The following is a 22818-nucleotide window of genomic DNA, read 5'->3' as shown; positions in this document are numbered from 1 at the left end:
GATTCCCAACCCTGTAGTACTTCATTTTTTATTTCTGAAATTCACTATGAACTCAATCAGCCTACTTTGAACTCAGGAAATAAAAGTATTTTTGCTGGTGAATGTACAGTTCTTTCAAAAGTGCATTCCTTCTGATATCAATGTCTGAATGAAGTTTAAAAATTACAATAAAATATCTATATCTCAATTCACTTCTCTAGGTTACAAATATCAGACAAAATAAATATCCTGAAATGAGACCATCTATTCGTGAAAAAAAAAAAAAAATCACATTGCACGAACTTCCTTTTGTGACTATACAAGATTAAAAAGAAGAAAGAAAAAAAAACTAGTTTTTAGTTACTTTCACAAACACTTATTCCGTTCGTTTAACCGTTTTATGTCACGCATCGCGAACATTCGGTAAAATTTAGTTAATCACGCTTCCATTGCAATACCAGGTGGAGATACAAACCACAATACGTAACTGCAATTCATCACAATTACGTTCGAGGGAAAAGCAAATCTACATTTATAGGTACAAGTAATTCACGAGGGTCTGACATACAAGAGCAAAAATAAGAAACTGCACCAAATACGTAGCATCAAAGGAAACGAAAAAAAAAAAAAAATCAAACAACGAAATGAACTAAACAACATACAACAGCGATGGCTCTGTCTGTCTTACCTCCTCCTATGAAAAATAAAAATCACAGAAGATAAGAAAAAATGTCATTTCCAATATCCAGTGTTAAATAACCTTATATACTAAAAGAAAAATACTATTCAAAAATTCTGAATTTCAGTACTAATGTACGAAAACAATAAGCGACTAAAACTAATTTAAGAAACATCATTCGAGTTCAAAGCAAAGGGAAGCATATTATGTTAGAAAGCGTGTTAGTGAAACATTACTGGTACATAGATTAATTATACAGGGTGTTTCAAAACCACACGGACAATTTTGGGGGGTGATTCCTGACACCAAGATAAGACAAAAAGTATCGATCAACCTGGATATACAAATGCTTCCTTTTGGAGCTATAGGCTGCCGAAAACATGAAAAAATGAACTTTAAAGGTTCATAGCTCCAAAACTATGGGACCTACTGTAGTCGGGTCAAGACCACTTAGGAACTATGTACCCTCTCCAAAAATACATGTTTCAGAATCCTAAGTTACTCACACAACAATTTTTATAGAGTAGTTGCTGAGTACTTCAAATTATATGTCAGTAGCCAAACTTTCTCTATGATACTGACATATAATTTGAAGTACTCAGCAACTACTCTATAAAAATTGCTGCAGAAGTACCGCACGATTCTGAAACATGCATTTTTGGATACGGCACGTATTAGTTCCTAAGTAAAGTCTTGACCCGACTACGACAGGTTTCATAATTTTGGAGCTATGGACCTTATTAAAGTTCATTTTCCCATGTTTGTGGTAGCTTGTAACTTCGAAATGACGGATTTCTGCACTCAGATTGGTCAAAACTTTTTGTTTTATCTTGGTGCCAGGTATCACCTCCCAAACGCTGTCGGTGTTGTTTTGAAATACCCTGTATACATACTAATCAACATCTCAGGTCACACAAATTACTAATCTGCTATGAAATGGCACTCAATTAACTACGCAACTTCTACAACTATTTACATCGTCTGTGCTTCAACTGCACAATCTGCAATAAAACCTTTGTTCCATCAAAGAGGATATTATATTATTCTTAATTTCTAGTCAACATTTTTTTAAGGAAAAATGTGCCATAGTATTTACAGCTCTATAAAAGAAACTTCACACCATAACTTCCCAAGACCTTCCTTCTTTCGTTTGTGCAGTCAGTAACTTCGAAGACTAAATCTTTATAATTTCTTCAAAGCATTTCGGAAGTTCGGAATTTTAAGATATTACAAAAGGAAAAGGTAAATACAGAATTTTTTTTTTTAAATCTCTTCAGTGTTTGCTGAATATTTTTACCCAAACACAATGTTAGATGTATGCATCAGGCTTAAATTAACATTAACAAAAATCATATTTGAGTAAAAGCATTATCTTGTGAAAAATAAAAGATTTACTATTTTTCACAAGCACTTAAATTCCAAACTCTTCTTCATGAATGCTCTGAAGAACACTACAAAATTAATCGTCGGATTTAGCTGCATAAACAAAGAAGAGAACGCTAGCTTCCTTTGTAGATTGTTAACATATTTTGAAAAGGCATGTCAGGATTAAACGTAGAAACAATTAATAATAATAGAACTTTCAAGAACATATATTAATCAACGGAGGAAACAACCGAATCTTTTACACACCAGATCCTCTGTACGTGCGAATTCAGTAACACCCAAAAAGTGAAAAGATGAATGACTGAACCGAGACCCGAACCCAGGATTTCCGGCCTACCGTGCCGATGTGTTAACCACTACACCATCCAGTCCGTTTCCCAGAACAGCATGGGTAGCGTAGTGGTTAGTGGTGTATAGTGTAGTGTACAGCGGAAATTCATTCTACACTGTAAACAAGTTAATCTGAAACAGTTTCTTAAGAGCATATATCTCCAGATACTAGTGATATATGTTTTTAATACCCGGCTCCACTCATCTATCTGTTCAGAATTGAAAAATCAACACATTATTTGCCACCATATGTGTAGTTAATAGCGAGCTGGAAAATTAACAAACACAAGTAATTTGGCGGTATCACTATTTCGTGGTACAGCATTCGCCAGACAAAGTAAAATTGGGATTCAATTCCTGCTTACCCGTTTCTTTCCGACTTTTGGAACTTATCTGACTATGCCATTTCTTTTCGTACACTTAAGAGTAATTTTCAAACGTGCTCCGAAATATTTTTACCGCAGAAGGTATAAGTAACATCTTAATAAGCGATTTGAACTTGAACATTAAAACCTCTCAGCAATTAGTTCAATTGTATCTGCTACTTTTAGCAACATTTTCTGCATTGTTCTATCGCAAATGTGTGTACTATTTCAAGTTCGAATATTTACTTTAAATTAAAGCTTGTACTTACATTTTTATCGGCGGTTCCTTGAGAATTCACGAGTTCATCGAGCTCAGCTTGAAGCTGCCGTCTTCCCCTCTCCAGCTCCTCTACCTTCTCACTCATCTCATCGAGCTCCCGGGTGAGCGAGAGCACACGGGTCTCCTTCTCACGGGCCTCACGCTCAGCAGCATCACGCTCCTGGGCATACTGTTCAGATACAGCCTATATAAAAGGAATTGTAATAAGAGATTATATTAATACACTACAAAACACCAATGCAATGTAATTAATCCAAGAAAGGCGTCAAAAGACAATAATCGCTATATGAAACGCTACATTAAATATAATATTTTTCACCCTTCGAAATTTCGCTGAATTTTGTAGTTTGGATATGACGCAATATAAAATCAACTGTTTCGCTTCAATTTCTTATCTAATTAAGTAATTAGAAGCTTAATCGTAATAAGACATATCTGTGCAAATGAAGTTAATCTCCTGCCTGCAATATGTATTATTCTTGCCTGCAAACTATTTTACTATTTTAATAAAATAGTAATTCTTGCCTGCATTAATTACTATTTTCTGAGACACACTGCTGTGCCCTTGATGTATATAGAGTAACATGACCTACTCGGCGTGGCAATTTACACATCATTTTATTAACTGGCTTCATTACTTCGAACTCTGTATAATATCCCTAATTTCCATTTACTATTTTTATTTATTACAAAAGGTACGAACTTACCTTTTCTTCAGCCAAAACTTTATCGAAGTTCCTCTGTTTCTTTTCAAGTTCAAGCACCTTGGCTCTTTGAGCTTCTAAATCAATGTTTGTGTCTTCCAACTCAGCCTGGATTTTCTTCTTAGACTTATCAAGTTTATCGTTGGCAGCTTGTAGTTCTTCTACCTGTCGCTGGAGAGCCTCAAGATCCTATAACGAAAGAAGTATCCAGTTATTTGCAATATCTACCATGATATTTTTACATAATGAACTATATTGTAATATCATACGCATTCATTTCACTTTTTTCTTTCTTTAAATCTGCTTCAGCCAGTATTTTTTAACGTCCCTTTAGGCTAAAGGAGACAGATGATTAATGAAAGTGAATAATTATAAAAGAATTAATAGAATGGGAATGTAGGAGGAAAGAGAACCTCGAGAAAAATCCACAGACACTATATTGTCCACCACAAACTAACATGGCGTGGGATCGACCTAGAGGTGATAATCGACGACTAAGCTAGCATGGCCCTTGTTCGTAGGGGAAGAAAAATGACATGAAATCTTGAAATTTTATGTCCCACGGTTATGTTGGCTAGGCTGAAGGAGACGGTGATGGTGAGAAATGAATGAAATGGTGGAATGAAGAAAATGGAAAGAAACGGGAGAACCCCGAGGAAATCCACGAGCACGGTGTTTGTTCACCACAAAGTCCACACGGCGCGAGCTGGATCGAACCAGGGACCCCAAGCACCACTGAGCCACCGCGCCCCCATTTCGTAGGTGAAGAGTTTCAATTGACAAAATTTGATTGTTTGATTGGTATTCACGTTCTTTGTCAGCAGCACGGCTGTATAGGACAGGACCTATAATTTAAAGTAGGATCTGAACCACTGCAATATATTCCATGCTCTTTCACTGGGAATCAAACCCAGGCCTTCGAACACGAAAGAGAGACAAAGCTAGGTACACTAGACCAACGGGGGTTTGAAATGAAAACTAAATCTTTAAGTTTAACGTCCCGCAATTATACCCTTTAGGCTATGGGAAACTATGATTAAAGCAAATGAATGATGGAAAATTTGGTGGAATAAAATGTGGGGGAAATGAGAGTAAACCGAGAAAACCCACGGACACAATGTCGTTCACCACGAACTTATTTGGCCGGGAATCGACTCAGGCCACAAGCACCACAGGTAAGAGCTCTACCAGTGAGCCACCATGTTCTCCACTTTCAGTTCGAATACAACAGATAACACAAAATTTGTTCTTGAGACGCAGAATACATATCAAAAAGCAATTTTTCTCGTTATCGCTTACCGTTCTTGCTGTATGAAAATCAAAATTGAAACCGGAAGTGGTCCTGGATTCTTACCACTTCCGATTTTAGTAGAGATGGAACCTATTCTTGGGACGCTGAATCCACATTACCGGTAAAGGAAAACCGATCTTTGCTATCTATTACAGTTCAACATATTCGTTCTAATATATGACTTCTTATACCTATGCATAGCATAGTTTGGAATTATTATTATTAAAAAAAAATGAACATGATATCTGCAAGTCCATATACTCTGAAATCTAACCTACAACTCTTCACATAAGAGTCCTATATCTTCAAACTGCAGCACTCCCAAAAATTCTTATTATATAGATGCAGACGTGCACCCGGGGTCAAAATTTGAAAGATTGGAGGGAGTTCGGACCGGGTGGAGCCCCGTGAATAAACTCTGGTACAGTTAAACTCAATTTTTTTTTTTCGGGGTGGGGAGTCTGAATTGGTAGTCACCTCCGTGAATACTGAATGTTTACCTTAGCCAACTTCTTCTTTTGTTCCTCCAGTTGATTGGCCTGCTCGGCTTCTTCCTCTGCTCTCTTCTTGGCCTCTAGGACTTGGCTGTTGAGGGCTGCCACCTGAAAACATAATTCAAAGAAATTAAGACCACTTTCAACCTACAGTAAATGTAACTCTTCAATTCGCTACTTGTTACAAACTGAAATTATTCTTTTCAGAGGCTTTTCACCATAACAGAATAGCATATAATCTCCGCGTTTGAATGTTCCTTTTTAATTCCTTCGCGTGTAACAATATTAGAATCATCTATAAGCTTAACCTAAGTTACACACAAATAATACTGTATAGACTCGATTATACTATCTATAAATCAAGAATATGCTGATGTTTGATTAGTTACAGAGAACATTACTTTATAATATTCAGATAAGTAATTTAAAATGTTACTGTGAATTATATATATATTGGTTTTAAAAAAGTAAGTATATATATATATATATATATATATATATATATATATATATATATATATATATATATATATATATATATATATATATATATATATATATATATATATACACTTTTTTAAAACCAATGCAACAGTTTCGGCTATAGCTTACGTTAAGATACCTCACTTACATATGTATATATGTACCGTGTTATGCAAAAATGAACTAAGCGCCAAACTTTGAAAATCCACGTAAATGCGACAATTGGTTCCTGATAAGCATTAGAACGTTTTGCACAATCGAAAAGAGAGGAAAACCAACACCTTTCAAAAAAAATCACTTTTGATTACGGCTACATTAATGTTGGACACCAACCTTTAAACGTAATTTTCTTAAAAGTATGAAAGTGGCGCTTAGTTCGTTTTCGCATGACACGGTACATATGTAATCTCTAGAGTACGAACAAGTCTTCTAACATATTCTTTTATTTTGTTCTTTACGTATTATCAATGTCAGTTGGAACCAACAAAACTTTCACGTATCGATGTGTTAAATGCTACATCTGTTACGCTAAAATTCTTCGATACGTGTGCTTAATGTAGTACCTCTTGACTGTTTTTAAGATTCCAGGTGATACTGTCTGCAGCTAGGATACAGAAAAATAATACACTGACCCGCAAAGCTAGTTCAAAAAGAATACATTTAACACTCATGATTAATAGCTTACGAAACGTGATCTTCTCTCGTGGTAGTTTTAGTATTAAAAGTTTATCTAGTATTTGTTAATTCAATTTATTTAACCGATACTACATTTTGCTTGATTCATATTGGACGAACACACAATCGCTGTTCCGCCTTAATCTTACATATTTACTACCTAAGATTCGTTTATGTACATTGAAATGTGATTTATGCCAGTTGTATATCAGGCTTTGGTGAAACCTCATGTTCTAGACAGACATTCAGATTGCATGTTACCAAATAATACGAAACATATTATGTTGATAAGCTGAAAAAAGTGATCCACTTTTTTGTTTTAAAAAATAAACTTCATTTAAGTTACTGTTTGTTTTTATTAACTACGAACCAAGTTCAATAGGAGAAAACATGGAGATACTCTCATCTAAAATAGGAAGTATATAATACGCATTACATTTCTTCCAGTTGAAACATTGTTTTTTACGATATGCCGTTACTGTATTACATATAAGCATCGGCCTCCAGTTTGTTCCAATTCCCACGACAGGACACGTATTGAGGTCAATGGATAAAAGCCGAATATGGGCAACGAAAAACGAAGTACATATTTAGAATTTAATTTGGATATTTTGCATAAAGTTATGGTTCCTGATTCTTTCGTGCGTTTGTTATTTTAGAGAAATACAAGTGGCAAACTGGAAGTTCAATCTAAGCATCTCCCGCTACGGAAAAGGAAATAGTATCGGGACTTTCACTTGTTAAGATCCGAAAACGAGGACAATGTTACTACCAAAAACGGTTACAATGGGAGATGTAGTCACCAAGTTTTCCTTCATCCGTTTTGATATAACAAATGTAAGGAAATAACAAACTCTTACTCCTGTAGTAACAATGTAAGTGAATTAGGCGATTTTACATAATGATGCATGAGAGTATTAGACAGAAGACTGATCCAAAATTTCACATCAAATAATTTGGAACGAAACTAGTTCACAATCGTCATTGTAAATATCAAATTACCCTATTTACGTCAACTTATTGGACGTTACCTGTTTCTCTAAGTTCTTCTTTGCTTCCTCCTCCTCTTCTAACTGTTCAGCCAGTGACTCTTTTTCACTCTCTAGTTGACGTAGTTTGGAACTTAAGGAGAGCTTCTGCCGAGTTTCTTCTTCTAACAAAGCCTGCAACATTACAACTCAATTAAGAACGTAGAAAACAGTAGACACGATTCTTCTAGACATCTGATATAGTATGTCTTATACATAAACATAAAATGCTCACCTTGCTGTTGTCTACCCTGTTATGCATTCATTTAGCAACATTTTGAATGAATTCATAACAGGATAGAAAAGAGCTAGGTGAGTACCTTTTGAATTTATATTTATATACGCTTATTGCAGTTACTCCTACCTTCAAAGTAAATAAAAAGATATTAATAAATGGTAATATTCAACCACACTATCCCCACCTTCCCACACATACGATTTCGTAAATCATCCGTAGGTAGGTCTACATGAACTTAAAAATTTCAGAGAGCTTCTTCGTGGCTAAGCGGTTACCGTACGCGCCTTTGGCGTAGGAGACCAGGGTTCGATTCCCTGCGGGAGCTCATGTGGTTCGGATTCCACGTTAATCAGTAGGTCTACGTCTCATATAGCCTCGGTGCTGAACGGGACGTTAAACTCAAAATAAACTCAATTCAACTTAAAAATTTCAGGACTTTACAGTACAATACGGATCATAGCAATACAATATATCAAGGAGAATAATAGATTCGTAAACTGAAATGATCTTTGAATAAATAAAATAATAAATACTGGGTTGCAAATTAAGAATGGTACTGCGGATATAAGTGGAGGCAGTTGGGAATGTTGAAAGTTATTATATTAGAAGACATACTCTATAGATCTGTAAATTATTGTTCTAAGAAAATGACATCTTTAAATTTTAGTTCGACAGTTATGCTCTGTAGGAAGCTAAAAGCGACGGATAACTAACTGTAGTAAATGATTATGAAGGAACAGTGGTATGAGAATATAAGAGGCAACTACTGCTCTCAGAAAACCCAAAGATATGATTTTGTACACTATAAACTCACTTGGTCTGGGATCGAACCAAAGATCTTTCGCACCCTATTGTTACAGAAGTAAATATTTTATGATTTATGATCATTGCTGAGATTTCGTCTTAAACGTTAACTAATGTGAGTAGAATTCTGATGCTGTTCCAAAGAAACTAATACGAGAATTATCTTGAGTGCTTACACAGTATAGACCATATGATGACAAGCAGTTATATAGTCAAATGCAAAAATGTATCAGCTAGAAATAGAAAAAAATGAAATGAAGTTTGTGAGTTTTACGTCCCACGGTTATGCCGGTTAGGCTAAAGGAGACGGTGAAGATGAGAGATGAATGAAATAGTGGAATGAAGAAAGTTGGAGGAAACGGGAGAACCCCGAGAAAACCCACGCACACGGTGTTTGTCCACCACAAAGTTCACTTGGCGGGAGCAGGGTTTGAACCCGAGACCCCTAGCACCAGAGGTGAACGCTCTACCACTGAGCCACCGCGGCCCCCAGCTAGAAATAGAAATTCCATTTATTTTAGTGTCTGGAACATCAACTCATTGTAGACGGGCTGTAATATACATAACATTAATAATTATCATGAACATTTCCAGGAGCTCAATATTACCCAAGGTTACGTGATAAAAATTTGTGAGTACTTGGCTATTAGCGGAGGGGCCTCTTCACTAGCTCGCCCCCACTGTTTTGAATTTTAATGAAATGAACATTTAAAAAAATGTAGAAAGCGATTTAGTGTCAGCAAAATACTTCTACATTAACTAATAATTATTTTCAAGATCTATCGTGCAGTGTAAAAATTTGAGTGCTCAAAAATTATGACGTCATGAACTGCGCAACAAACTTTCTTGTCTAGAAGAAAAGATTTAGTTTATCTGTAGGATTTTGTAAATACTACCTGATTTACTTTCTGCATTTCGGATATTCTTCATTTTCTTTAAGTTATTCTCACTAACATACAAAAAAGTGGAGGTGAGCTTACTCCTTAACTAATCATCATAAATAAATATTAGAAAACATTTAGTTTCTCTAATAAACAGCATCAATCAGAAGATACACTATTTTTTTTATGTTCTATTCCGTGTTTTCCGATGATAAGACCTGGTCTTTCTCAACTCTATGCATCACGACTCTGGAACTCACTAAAGGAATAAGTTAGTGTCTGATGAAGTTAACGTTAAGTTGTCGAAACCGTTTCATTGTATTTTAAAATAGGTGTATATACTCTGGTCAGAAGTGTTAATTATTCCTGGCCCTTTTCTTTCTTTAAAATACGCATCAGGATTTCTCCACGCAACAATACGAGGGGCAGTCAAGAAGTTTTCGGAATTCTGTTCAAAGTTGGCATCTTCGAAACAAACAAACACACACACACACACACAGAGAGAGAGAGAGAGAGAGAGAGAGAGAGAGAGAGAGAGAGAGAGAGAGAGAGAGAGAGAGAGAGAGAGAGAGAGAGAGAGAGAGAGAGAGAGAGAGAGAGAGAGAGAGAGAGAGAGAGAGAGAGAGAGAGAGAGAGAGAGAGAGAGAGAGAGAGAGAGACTTGTTCTACCGTTCCTGCGATTCGTGGAAACACTGGCGAAAGTCAATACTATTAACTTTCTAGGTTCAGGCGTCGTGTTGCTTTTGATCTCTTCTGTGTTGACAAACGGAAAATGCCCACTTTTAGCTTTGGGAAGAGTCAAACATCCGATATTGCTAAACTACCGCTGTTTTTACGGCTATTAAAGTCTCTGAAACAGATTTTCCCCAATTTGCAAATGAATTTGATGTTTGCGCGTTGCTCGATCTATGAAATTTCACCAACTGATCACCACACACTCCACTGTTCAGTTACATTACTCATACACTGCCAGTTATGACATGTTAATACTTGCCAAATCCATTATTAGGCAACCTAAGGACTGTACAAGATTCATTATGATGGCATCACAAATGCCAAAAACTAAACAATATTCCGGGAAGTTTTTGACAACCCCTCGTATACACGTATATATTTATTTATTTATTTATTTATGAGCGTTAGTAGTGAGCTCTGATTGTGCGAAAAAAAATGCGCAAAATACGGTAAGTTTTGTTAAGATGTGTATCTGGATAATAATAATATTAACTTACCATATTTAAAAATGTAACCAATAGTAACCTATAGATAAAATTGTAACCATTTAGTAACTGCACACAGAATAATTATAAGTTAAGAAGTCGCTATAAGGTAATATGTTTAGAATCTGAGAACTATTGGCACACACTTTGGGAATGGGGATTATTTTCTGACTAGGTCTTCTTCTCAGGAAAACAAGGTACTTTAAGCAAAATGCTGATGATACGTATATAGATCTTGAAACAGACTTTTCGTGTATTAATACATACCTGTGCTTCTGTTAACTGGCTTTCCATTGTGCTGGCGGATTTCAAGGCAGCAGAAGCCTTAAGGTCAGCCTCCTCCAGCTGGGCAGATAGCGACTCTACTTCCTGCTGCAATTTGGTGGACTTTTCGGCCAGTTCTGTTCGATTGCGGTCAGTCTCCATTAACTTAGACTGAACCTCAGCCAGCTGAGACTCCAACTGTTTCCTCCGCCTTTCGCTTTCCTGTCGACTGGCACCCACTGAACGAAGCTCCGTCGCTAAATCAGCATTTTCCGCTTCTAAAGACTGTTTCGTTTTTTCCAATGCTGCTTTACTCTGTTAAAAAAAGATAACGATATTTATATTAAAGTCACAAATGATCTAAGCTACTTTAAACGCAGAAACTCATCGGAAAGAACCAACGTTAAGCAGTTTTAAGCAGTAATACATTTTATAAAGCGATAGATTTTAGATGCATCAAAATTACTTAATTTGATTTTTTTAACTTTACATTTTACAAAAGAATCACCCTCCTTCACTTAAACAAATCGAAAGACTATTGCGAATAAATGATTTTACCTATCTGATATTTTAACACATGCTTAAAATTTATCTTGCCGAATATACAAATTAGAAAGTTACTCTACTTATTTAATTATTAACAAGGTTCCAGACACAACTCCTAAAACCACTTTACAGTAGAAACAATGAGAAACTGGATGTCCAGCGGTCACGACCTATTTAAAATGTATCATCCCGCTGCAATGTAAGGCTAACTAAAATTCCTTTAAAACTAATCAGGATGATTGACCGTGAATTTGTATATGCGACCTGCGAATTATGGACCATCAAAGCTAACCGCTCGCCTGTCCTCTTGCAGAACCTATTCAACCTGCTACCACCCTATCTGATAATTTGTGAAACACGTTTCTGATTACTGTGCCTTCTTTCACATGACTAAAAAGTTTCCAGTACTACTAGTCCTGAAACAATCCCGAAAAAATTCTGTTCTCGAAGAATTTCCTCTGGAAAAATAATCACAGAGTTTTAGATCTGAACAACATGTAAACCAAGCCCAAATTTCAATTAAATGAATCTGGTGATTGGCATAATACATAAGTTTTGTTAACTTCACACATTATGCTGATGTGTATGGATATATACATAATTAATTTCGAAAATCTGTTGTACAGAATTACGGAATAGCCGTGGTTCTGCTATGACTTTCCTTGATAACTTGCTGAAGCTAGCTTGTCCAGATCTTGAACAGTCAAACATATTGATAACATGCAGATCGTATTCCTTTGTTCTCAATTTTCCACGATATATGCATGATTTATGTTATAATCTACATCTAATCTCCACGGCATATACAAAATCTTGACACTAAATGAAGGCGACTAACAATACACAAAAGCAGTAGATTATACGGCTGTTACTAATGTTGCTAGACACAAAATTTTCGGTATAAAAATCTTAAAAAGCGATTACTTTGTATGATGACCTCTAACTTCGATTAGAAATATTTACTCAAAATATGAAATCTATCAATTGGTCTTACCTTCTTCAGGGTATCCAACTGTTCGTTGATAACGGCCAGTTCTTGACTGTGTTTGTGCCTCATTTCAGCGATCTGTACCTCATGCACCTGAGTCTCTTCTTCTAAAGTCTTCTTCAGCGTTGCCAACTCCTGAAAATACCAGAATTCAATTAATATACCTTCGAAAGCCAACAATAAAGAACTGTTTAAAAGAAAAATCCTCATGCGATTTCAGTTATTGATTGGTTTCATTTTTTTAGAGGAATTGCCCACAAACTGACCTACTAAATTTCTAATAATAATGCAATACAATAAACATTACTTTCAAAAATGAATTTATGTAACGTAAATGAAGTTACTTCAGTTTTACCATGTAAGATATTTGTAAGAACCCACAGAATGAGAAATAAGTAATCCTAAAAGTCAACAGCAATAATTAACTTCAATCAACTAAAATGTAATTATATTCCCAAGAGATAACTAGTGAAAAATCTACATTTTCTCTTAAAGATTTAAATTATCGGAAAATAAGATTCTGGACTCACCTGCTCCCTCTTACTCCTGAGTTCTTGTTGCGCAGCCGTAGTGTCCAGTGAGTCAAGCAACTCATTCTTGAGAGCTTCCAATTCCTCGTTCAAATCTCGTTTCTGTTTTTCAGCCTTGCTACGAGCAGCTTTCTCGGCTTCTAAATCTTCTTGCAACTGAAACAGAATAAGAAACATTAAGTGTTTGTATGACTTTTACGTATCAAAATTTATTGTATTCTTTCCTTTATTTCACTTACTGCATTTACGTTAAAAAATGATGCACTTGTCACTTGAAATCTTCAAGTTCTTTATTTACATTTTAACATAAGTTAGAAAATTTAGGATTCTGTTTATCCCTGTCAAATTCGCAACTAGGAAGATCTATGTACCCACATGCATATTTACGCTGAAGTCAACATCACTAAACCTATTTCAATTAAACCTTCACAGTCTTCACTGGAATTCCAGGCTACTTATTCGCTGAGTCATAAAATGTAATGGATACGACGTAGATGAGATAAAGCAATTTAACTAATCATAAATGATTTTTTTTTCACTCTACGCTTATGCCACATAGGTTAAGGAAAGCGGAAGATTGTGTAAGTGAATAATTATGAGGAATCAGTAGAATAACAATGTGGGAAAATCCCACGAAGAAATCCACCATAAATTCTCTCAGCCTGGAATTGAACTAGAGACTCCTTGAACCAGAAGTTGGCGATATACCATTCAGCCACCGAATTTGTTTGAAAAAAATAATTTAGAGGCGATCAAAAGAAAAGGGGAGATCCCGACTTCCAGTTAATTCAAACTTGCAAAAGTGAAAATGAAATCTTTCAGTTTAACATCCCACAATTACGCGGTTTAGGCTAACGGAGACGATATTAAGGCAAGTGAACGATGATGGGAGAATTGGTGGAATGAGAAAGTGGGAGGAAAAGGGAGTATCTCGAGAAAACTCACGGACACGATGTTGTCCACCACAAACTTACTTAGCTGCAAATCGAACCAGCAACCCCACGCACTAAAGGTAAACGCTTTACCACTGAGTCACGGTGTCCCCTAATTCAAACTTGTGTCAATGCATTTTGTAAGCCAGAAAATTGCATATATTTCAAAATTTTAAGATATTCCTTCAAGAGCAAAGAATAGGAACATGTTTTTTTCTCTCGCGATCCCATACCTTCACGAGAGCCCTAAAAGATAAAAGGTCTGCATTTTCAAAATTACATCCAATAGCATTTCTAAATCAATATACATACTGTATTTGACAAAATTTCAACTTGTAAATATGTTTTTTAAAAATGTTTCGAATGTTAGTTAAAGTAATAACATTATATTTCTATATTGATGTAGTATTTTCATCATCACACGGTCTTCACAAAGCTATACGAGAGAGAGAGAGAATGTTACACTATTTACTTTATCTCAAAAATTATTTTTTCCCTTCTTACCTCTGAAAGCTGTGATTCCAGTTCTCTGAGAGCCTTCTGTGTTTGAGCTTTACCAGCTCCTTCCTCATCGATCTTCATTAGGCACTGAGCCAACTCCTCTTCTCTCTTGCCTAACTGCAACTGAAGCTCTTCAACCTATGGCAACAGAAAACCAATTAGAAGAATTCTTTATCTATTACAGGATACATACCACAAAGAATTAAACGCCAAATTAAATACTATCACAACTAGCTAGTTTTCATATATCAACCTCTGCCCGCCTCTACTAATAACTAGTATTGTATCTGATAACTGATGTATTTCCTTCCTAACCATTTTTAGAGAAATTTAAAATATAAAAGGTTCAAGGGTTGAATAAACAGCACATCATTTATACATAAAAAAAAACACTAATTTAATTATTTCGCTTGATTAGATCTAAAATATTAACCGATCCCAATTATTTCACCAATTAAAGATTTGCATCCGATTCAACCCATGCAAGGGGAAACCGTTTTATGTCTTTATTTTAACAACCTTCTAATTCACAGGAAAATGTATGTAAAATTTAAACACGCTTTCGGATGTTCTTGAAGAAACAAATTTATCTGAGAACATTTACGTTTAAAGAAAAAAAATAACGAAGCAATTCTAATTAGTATATCCCACAGACTTATTATTTTATCGTTATCATCATCATGGTGGAGTCATTATTCTAGCAGTTATCTGAAGAACTTCCGAAAATCTGTTAGAGTAATTGATTATTTGCAGTCCAATGTTCCTTTACAAAGAGGCTGAATATACCCGTCTACAATTTTAGTACAAGGCTGAATTATTTCTTGCTAAATAGGTGTCAATATTATTATAGTTATTATTTATCAAGTATAACAGATACCACAATATGTTTGTTTTCGGAATCAGAATAACAAATAATCGACACAATCTGTCGGACTAAATTACCATTTAATTTCGCACAAACAAAATTCCATAATTCAAAAAGTATGATACTTAAAATAATATTTAAACTAGTTTTTTTTTTCCTTTTCTTCCAAAAATTAAATACAAACTTGGCAAACAAATTAGGACAAAATTTGCATAACCGCGGTCACCAAACACACGTTACAAAGTAACTGAAACTAAGTGAACTTCCACTAATACATTAAACAGTTGTTTAGTCGCAAGTGTCGAATGAATGACTCTCTTACTAACCTGTGATTTCCTTTCATTCAGTTGTTCCTTGAGATCATTTACTTCCGTTTCTAGTTTCCGTTTTCCTCGATCCATCTCCTGCCGAACTTGGTGTTCCTTCATAAGCCTACAAAAACATGGTGAAAAAATCTGAATTAGTACGATTGAACTCGAAATAAATATTCCACCTCATTACTAAATCAAATACTTACGAATACATCCGTAAAATGAATGAGCTACAGAAAGCTAGTATCTTGGCGGACTGCAAGTTTGTCTCCCACGTTTCTGGAAAATGATTATATCTATGTTACACGCAGCGTTCTTCCTTATTTCTTGACAAAGACAATATAACGTGATGGTACAGTTCATATTAAGTTCAAAAATCATACTATTTTCTTTCTCTTTCGTCTTTGCTTTTCGTGGACTGAGTTCAGTATCTTAAAAAGGTACTTTACCTTGGATTCACAGTTTGTTTTATTTTATGCAATTCTTTACATTCCTGCATTACAGCTTACAAAAAGGTATAGCCGGAAAGAAGGCTCGTAAGGTGAATATCGGCAGTTTCTGACCTTAATTCTACTACCTTCCGAAGCATCAACGTCCCACGATACTGAATCAATTTTAATTTCAAGTTCCACAAATATCTACGAGATTGTATATCTAACTTGTGAATTACTTCCATTTTCTTGTAGTTATTTTGGGCAACGGCGCTTGAAAGAGCACAATTTGTTGATAAGAAGAAGAAGAAAAATGTAGAATATATGTGTTGATTTCATATCGATAATTATGTAACGTGAGTTATTGAAAAGAAGATAGGTCTGTCGTTGCTATAGCAACAGAATAATATATATTCATAATATTAATAAGAATAAAAGGTTAATGGTGTGTAATATTTAATGTGCTTGATTTTCCAGGAACTTAATTTACAATCTCAGATAACAATACGGGTGTTTAAGCGTGTTGACTTTAGTGATTCGAACTGTCGACATATGTAACGCCAAGATAGGTAAGATAGAAATATAAGAACGTTACATATCCTACTTACGGATGGTCTATCAACAACTGGACACGAAGTGGGCCAGTTCTTGTATTTTAAAATGTACCTCCCCGGCATTCGATTGGCTAAACTGACGAAAAACAAAAAAAAATCCTGTCCTTATGATTATATACTGGATTCGCACCCCCAGACCTCCTATGAAACAAGAGCGCTAACCATCAGTCTATACCGAAGTTAATTTCATTTTATCCTTTACTAACGAAGATGCTAGAAATAATAAACTGCAATGGAACTGAAGAAGGGAATCCGGGATGAGAATCTACAGTCTCCGGTTAATTATTTATTAACTGATTGGTATTTACGTCCTTTGAAACCAACACTTCGAACACCTCCCATCGGAAGGCGAACTCGGAACCTCAAACAATGTGTTAAATGTATACGCACTAACTTACAAAGTGATATGACTGGATCTTATTTTTACACACCAAATCCTCTGTAGGTATGAATTCAATAGCTTGCGAAGGCTGAAAAAGTGATTTGACTGGACCGGGACTCGAGCATGGGATCTCCGGCACATTGTGCCGATGCGCTAACCACTACGACATTCAGTCCGCCACTAGTATTCTGAGTGGAGAGCACCGATTGCAGGAGTGAGAGTATCTGGCTGTTTTGGGAAGCGGATTAAATGGTGTAGTGGTTAACGCATTGGCACGGTGTGCCAGAGACCGCAGGTTCGAGTGCCGGTCCAGTCAAATCACTTTTTGACTCTTTGTAAGTTATTGAATTCATATCTACAGAGGATTTGGTGTGTAAAAATAAGTGAAAATCGGTTATTTTCTTCTTTCATTAGTATACGCACTAGCTACCATATTAGGGAGAGGAGCTCCTGGCTATTCACGCCCGACGCTACTACATGTAACATTTTTTTTTAATATATCAAACAGAGAAATAAATAAATAAATAACAATACCAATTGAAATAAATATGCTACCCCGCACTGGGCATCCAGTTCACTTTTTTTTCCATGTTGGCTAAAGCTTATAAATTTATCGTCCCGGCAGTCGCCCTATGGAACTGAGGAAGAACAGTCACATTTGTCAGGGGCGAATGTTGAACCCAGAAATATCTCTACTACGAAGAAAAATACTAGCCACTAGATTAAGGCTACTCGGTGTTCCACAGAGAACGTCACTTTGTGCTTTCACTTCAAAAGACAAATGTTTTATCAAAAAAGAATTAAATGCTGAGTAAAACAACGTTCTAATAGATTGTTTCTAATCAAGCATTTTTCAACCGAATAGTACATTTAACTGTTTACATAATTTCATAATTATCATTCCTGAGTGAATTAAACGACTCTCAATAGAAACAACTTACCGTTCTTCGAGATCGGAGATGGTGGCTTCATGCTTGGCTTTCAATTTTGCTAAATGTTTTGCTTTCTCTTCTTCCTCAGCTAGAGTCTGGGAAAGATCCGCCGAACGCTCTTCTAACAATTTCTTCTCTTTTAGGAGCTGCAAACAAAATATTTCATTAAATAATTATAGCGATACACCCAAAGAAATAACAACCTATTATTATTACATAGTCTACTCTTACACAATGTTAAGTCAAAACAACACACTTTTGGACTATGAATAAAAGACGATGAAATATTTGGTTCCTTTTTTAGGCTTCAATTACGCTGTACGATTTGTAACTATTAAAACTGTCATTATTATAAATATGTGAAGCGACAATAGTTTTCTAGCAGAAAGCCACGTAGTAAAGTTTAATTTACTGCAAACAGCAAATGATCTGATTCAAAACAATCACGCCCACTTTGTTTTCTTCTTCTTCTTCTTCTTAATAAAATAATAATAATAATAATAATAATAATAATAATAATAATAATAATAATAATAATAATAATAATAATAATAATAATAATAACCACCTTCTGTTCAAGTGCGTCAGCCGAGTTTAGTGGTAAATTTACAGATCTCCCACAGCATAAAATAAATCTTCATAAAACTAAAGACAATGGATTCCCTCCATATCACATAACGTATAATTAAGATTTAAGCAGAGAAACGGCTGAAAAATACTGATAATTGTGGTCATAATCGGGATCGTAATACTGTAAATTATGGACACGACATAATAGTAAATAATACTTTTGACAAAGTGGGTATTTTCAAATATCTAAGATCAATATTATTAGACGAAAACCATATTCACGAAGAAATTAAACTTCGTCTAACAGCAAGGAATTTGTGTGGTTATTCAGTTCAAAATCTTTTGTGGTCGCACGAGGAATTTGAAGTTTAAAATATATAAAACGATAATCATAATTATTGTGCTATATGGCTGCGAAACATGGTTGCTTACTCTGAGCGAAGAACATAGATTGGAAGTATTTGAAATAGAATGTGGAGATCATCAACTCTAGGAGGCTCAGGTGGGAAGATCGTGTAGCCAGAATCACATAAAGTACGAACGTTTTCAAAATTTTAACCGGAAATACAATCAGAAAACCACAATTAGGAAAACCTAGGCGCAGATGGAGGACAATACTACGATGGATTTCGCAAAAACAGGAGTACAAAGTAAAAACTGAATCCAGCTGGCTAAGGATAGAAGTCAATGGAGAGCCTTGGTGAACGCGGCAATGAACTTCCGGGTCCTATAGGCCATAAAGTGAGTGAGTTAGCTCATAATTGTGGACAGAAAACTTTCGAACATTTTCTTTTAGAATGATTTTGCAAATTATTATTATTTTGATGATCGGTAATCTCATTTAGGCTAAAGGAAACTGTGATAATGAAGAATGAAATGAAAATGAAATCTTTAAGTTTTACGTCCAATGGTTATGTCGGTTAGACTAAAGGAGACGGTGATGATGAGAGATGTATGAAATGGTGGAATGAAGAAAGTGGGAGGAAACGGGAGTACCCCGAGAAAACCCACGAGCACAGTGTTTGTCCACCACGAAGTTTACACGGTGCGAGCTGGGATTGAACCAAGGACCCCAAGCACCGGAGGTGAGCGCTCTACCACTGAACCACCGCGCCCCCTGATAATGAAGAATGAATGAAAAGGTGAAAACAGGAATGTAGGAGGGAACGGACGAGTCCCAAGAACACCCATGATTTTGTTTTAGTTTAACATCCGACGATTATGTTCTTTCGGCTAAAGAAGATGGAATTAATGATTCTGAAATTAAAATTTTGTGCTCCCCACCGGGAATTCAACCTAGGACCACAAGCACCAAAGGCAAATGCGCAACCAGTAGAGCAACTGAGAGGGCTCTATGATGAAACTTTTACAGCTCTAACTGAATTATCTTCCATTGTATTAACAACAACAATAAACTGATCTACCGTTAAATATTTATAAGTAATAAATAACTAAAAATTACAACATATGATCTCATATATAATGAAGAAAGAGTGTTACCTCATTTATTACCGCCTCCCATACGAAGAGATGACAGTTTCATGACGATTCACACAAAGTAAACATTAGAAAGAAAAATGCGACATGGCTCACTTCATAGGTAACTACAGACTGAAGACTGAAACCAACACAATGTTCGTCGGCAGCGCATGCGCAGTGAGTCAAGTGAATGTATTGTAACCTATATTTTTGCTCCAAAATCTACAGAGCTTAATCTGGCGTAACCCTTTCTTTGCACAATGTACAATGGAAATTAATATTCCGTTAAGATATTTCTTTCTACACTAGCAACAGTACTAAGGCTAATTTCTCATTTGGATTCATAAACATTAAGAGAATAATTGTGTTCATACACATTTGGCTGGACCCAAGCTATATTAGCCTAAAGACATATTCCCGGGAACTTGAAAATAAGGCAACAATGACAATTAACTGAAATATTTAGACATCAATCAAGTACTGCTGAAAGCTACGTTCAATTTCTAAAATGGTTGGAAAGCACAAAAGTCATGATGAACTCTTTGCATAGGCGAAAATCACTTTGCTAACCGTTTTTTTTTTTTTTTTTTTTTTTTTTTTTAGAGTGGATTTCAATTTTCCGGTTAAATGCTAACTGAAATTATATTTGTTAAATCACGTAACCCTTAACCGCTATTAATTTTTTTTCTTCTAATCACATATATAAAACTGAATCAATGTTTGTATATTTGTAGTTCATAAAAATCCATATCTGACTTGACTTACTTCCTCCAGCTTATTCTCGGGTAGTTTTTTACCGGACACGCGGTACAGATTAAAAATAGAATACCAATACAAAATTGTATGCATCTTGCCTTTTCGATAAAAATCGAGGAGAATGAAGCGGTCCAGAAACAAATAAAAAATCCAAAATTTACAGGAAAAATGGATGATGCAAGTACTTAGACCTAACATAACGTAACCTAATATTAGTAGAAATAAGTGATTATATACGGAAAACTATGCTGGACCCCTACACTAACAATCTAACCTAATGTCAATAGAAATGATCGAAATTTTAACTTTCTTTTTAAGAAAAAAAAATGCTGAACCCCTTCTGTTAAACATACGCCAAAATCGATTTTCAATACCTTCAAAAACGGTATTTTATAAAAGCACTCCTCCTCGGTGCAAACTTCTTTAGGAGGGCATAATTACTATGGATATTAATGAAGTTATGTGAGCAAACTTCGAGATATCGTAGGCTGTTTACAATTGTGATTAATATAAACTTTTTACATACCTCAGTAATGAATTACATATTATCTGCTATAAACTGTAATATAATAAAATGAAAACACTACATTTCACCTTATTTCTCTTTAAAAATGCTTCGCATTCCTCCACTTTCTTATATGACCATTGAGAAGTTTTTGCCCTTAACGTTAAAAGCGAATCTAGTAACTCGTTTAATTTCCAACCAAATTTTAAAAACCAAGTAAATATTGAAATAAAATATAAAATGCAAGTTTGTTTTTGATACATACAGCAAATACTGCACCTGGGAAATCCATGCTGTCACATTCAGCACTACTACCTAAAGTATAATGATAGCTGTGTCCCAGCAATAGTACCAGGCTCACTAAATGTAAAATCCACTACTAATGCTAATAATATTACAAACCGTACAAATGGTAGGTGTAAAATTCTTGAGTTTGATTAAACATTACAGAAATGCGTCTGTCAGGATATGTGTTAGTTTATTTTTAAATTAACAGTTTATAATTCAGAAATTCCCAAATTAGGAAGGCATTCACCCGTGGGGAGCCGTAAAAGGCAAGTATGGGGTACATCGGCACTGGAAGATTTTTACAACATTGGCTCACGGAAATATTAAGTTAAAAAACTTTTGACTGCATCTGAATCGAACCACAGATTCACAAGCAGAAAAGAGACTAGACTAAAACGGGTAGACATTTTATTTTAATTTCGAAGTTTTCGAAATTCTTTGTCTTAAAATTAGTCACTATAATTTAAGTAAGTGGATGAGAACGTCAGGGGTTGTGAACCAGTATTCGGGGGGATTGCGTCGAGTTTTTATTCAAGCTTAATACATCCACGACAATGAACATGCCACCACACACAAAGAGGTGTGCATGAAGTTTGCAGTTTACAGAAAGGACGCTAGACAAAATTGATTGGGAGGCAATGTTATACCAGAAACTCGCTGAACAGTCTCAGAACTAACAGGAAATAAATTTGAAAATTATGCCAGTTACGTCCACAGAAAACATACGATGCGGAACCTTAGACATTTTTGTCAGCCGTAGAAACTTGGATGTGTACGTAAGGTTACAAGGAAAGTAAAAAAAAAAAAATAATAATAATAATAATAATAATAATAATAATAATAATAATAATTATATATAAAACAAAATCGGAATACGAAAATTCCTATTTCAAGGGTTAGGTATTATATATTGCCCAACTATATTTAGACAGTAATGGTAACAAAGAACACAGAATCTGTAATTTAGATATAAACTCTTCAGTAGAAAAATAGAGGTGGATTAATCGCTTGAAATTTTTAAGTCTCTTTCCAGGAGTATCCGAGATTTGCGCCTACAGTTTAAAGTGGGGATCTCAACAGCATGTCT

At 35.2% G+C, this 22818-nt stretch overlaps 1 protein-coding gene across 3 annotated transcripts in view; it reads right to left on the bottom strand.

Moving 5' to 3' along the window:
- Positions 1–22818, bottom strand: part of zip (myosin heavy chain 10) — a 299777-nt gene that overhangs the window by 30977 nt on the left and 245982 nt on the right. For all 3 annotated transcript variants that reach the window (XM_081732288.1, XM_081732289.1, XM_081732290.1), the window contains 10 exons: positions 18143–18279; positions 15790–15895; positions 14602–14736; positions 13166–13321; positions 12642–12770; positions 11105–11416; positions 7698–7829; positions 5515–5616; positions 3727–3912; positions 3009–3203 (listed from right to left, as the gene is read on the bottom strand). In XM_081732288.1, the coding sequence (XP_081588414.1) occupies positions 3009–3203; positions 3727–3912; positions 5515–5616; positions 7698–7829; positions 11105–11416; positions 12642–12770; positions 13166–13321; positions 14602–14736; positions 15790–15895; positions 18143–18279 (1590 nt within the window). The remainder of the gene's footprint in view (positions 1–3008; positions 3204–3726; positions 3913–5514; positions 5617–7697; positions 7830–11104; positions 11417–12641; positions 12771–13165; positions 13322–14601; positions 14737–15789; positions 15896–18142; positions 18280–22818) is intronic.

Source organism: Thermobia domestica, chromosome 11, assembly GCF_964235325.1.
Source record: "Thermobia domestica chromosome 11, izTheDome1.hap1.1, whole genome shotgun sequence".
In the NCBI taxonomy this organism is placed as follows: Eukaryota; Metazoa; Arthropoda; class Insecta; order Zygentoma; family Lepismatidae; genus Thermobia; species Thermobia domestica.
The sequence above is the reverse complement of the archived record's forward strand: the minus strand, read 5'-3'. Positions and strand labels throughout refer to the sequence as shown.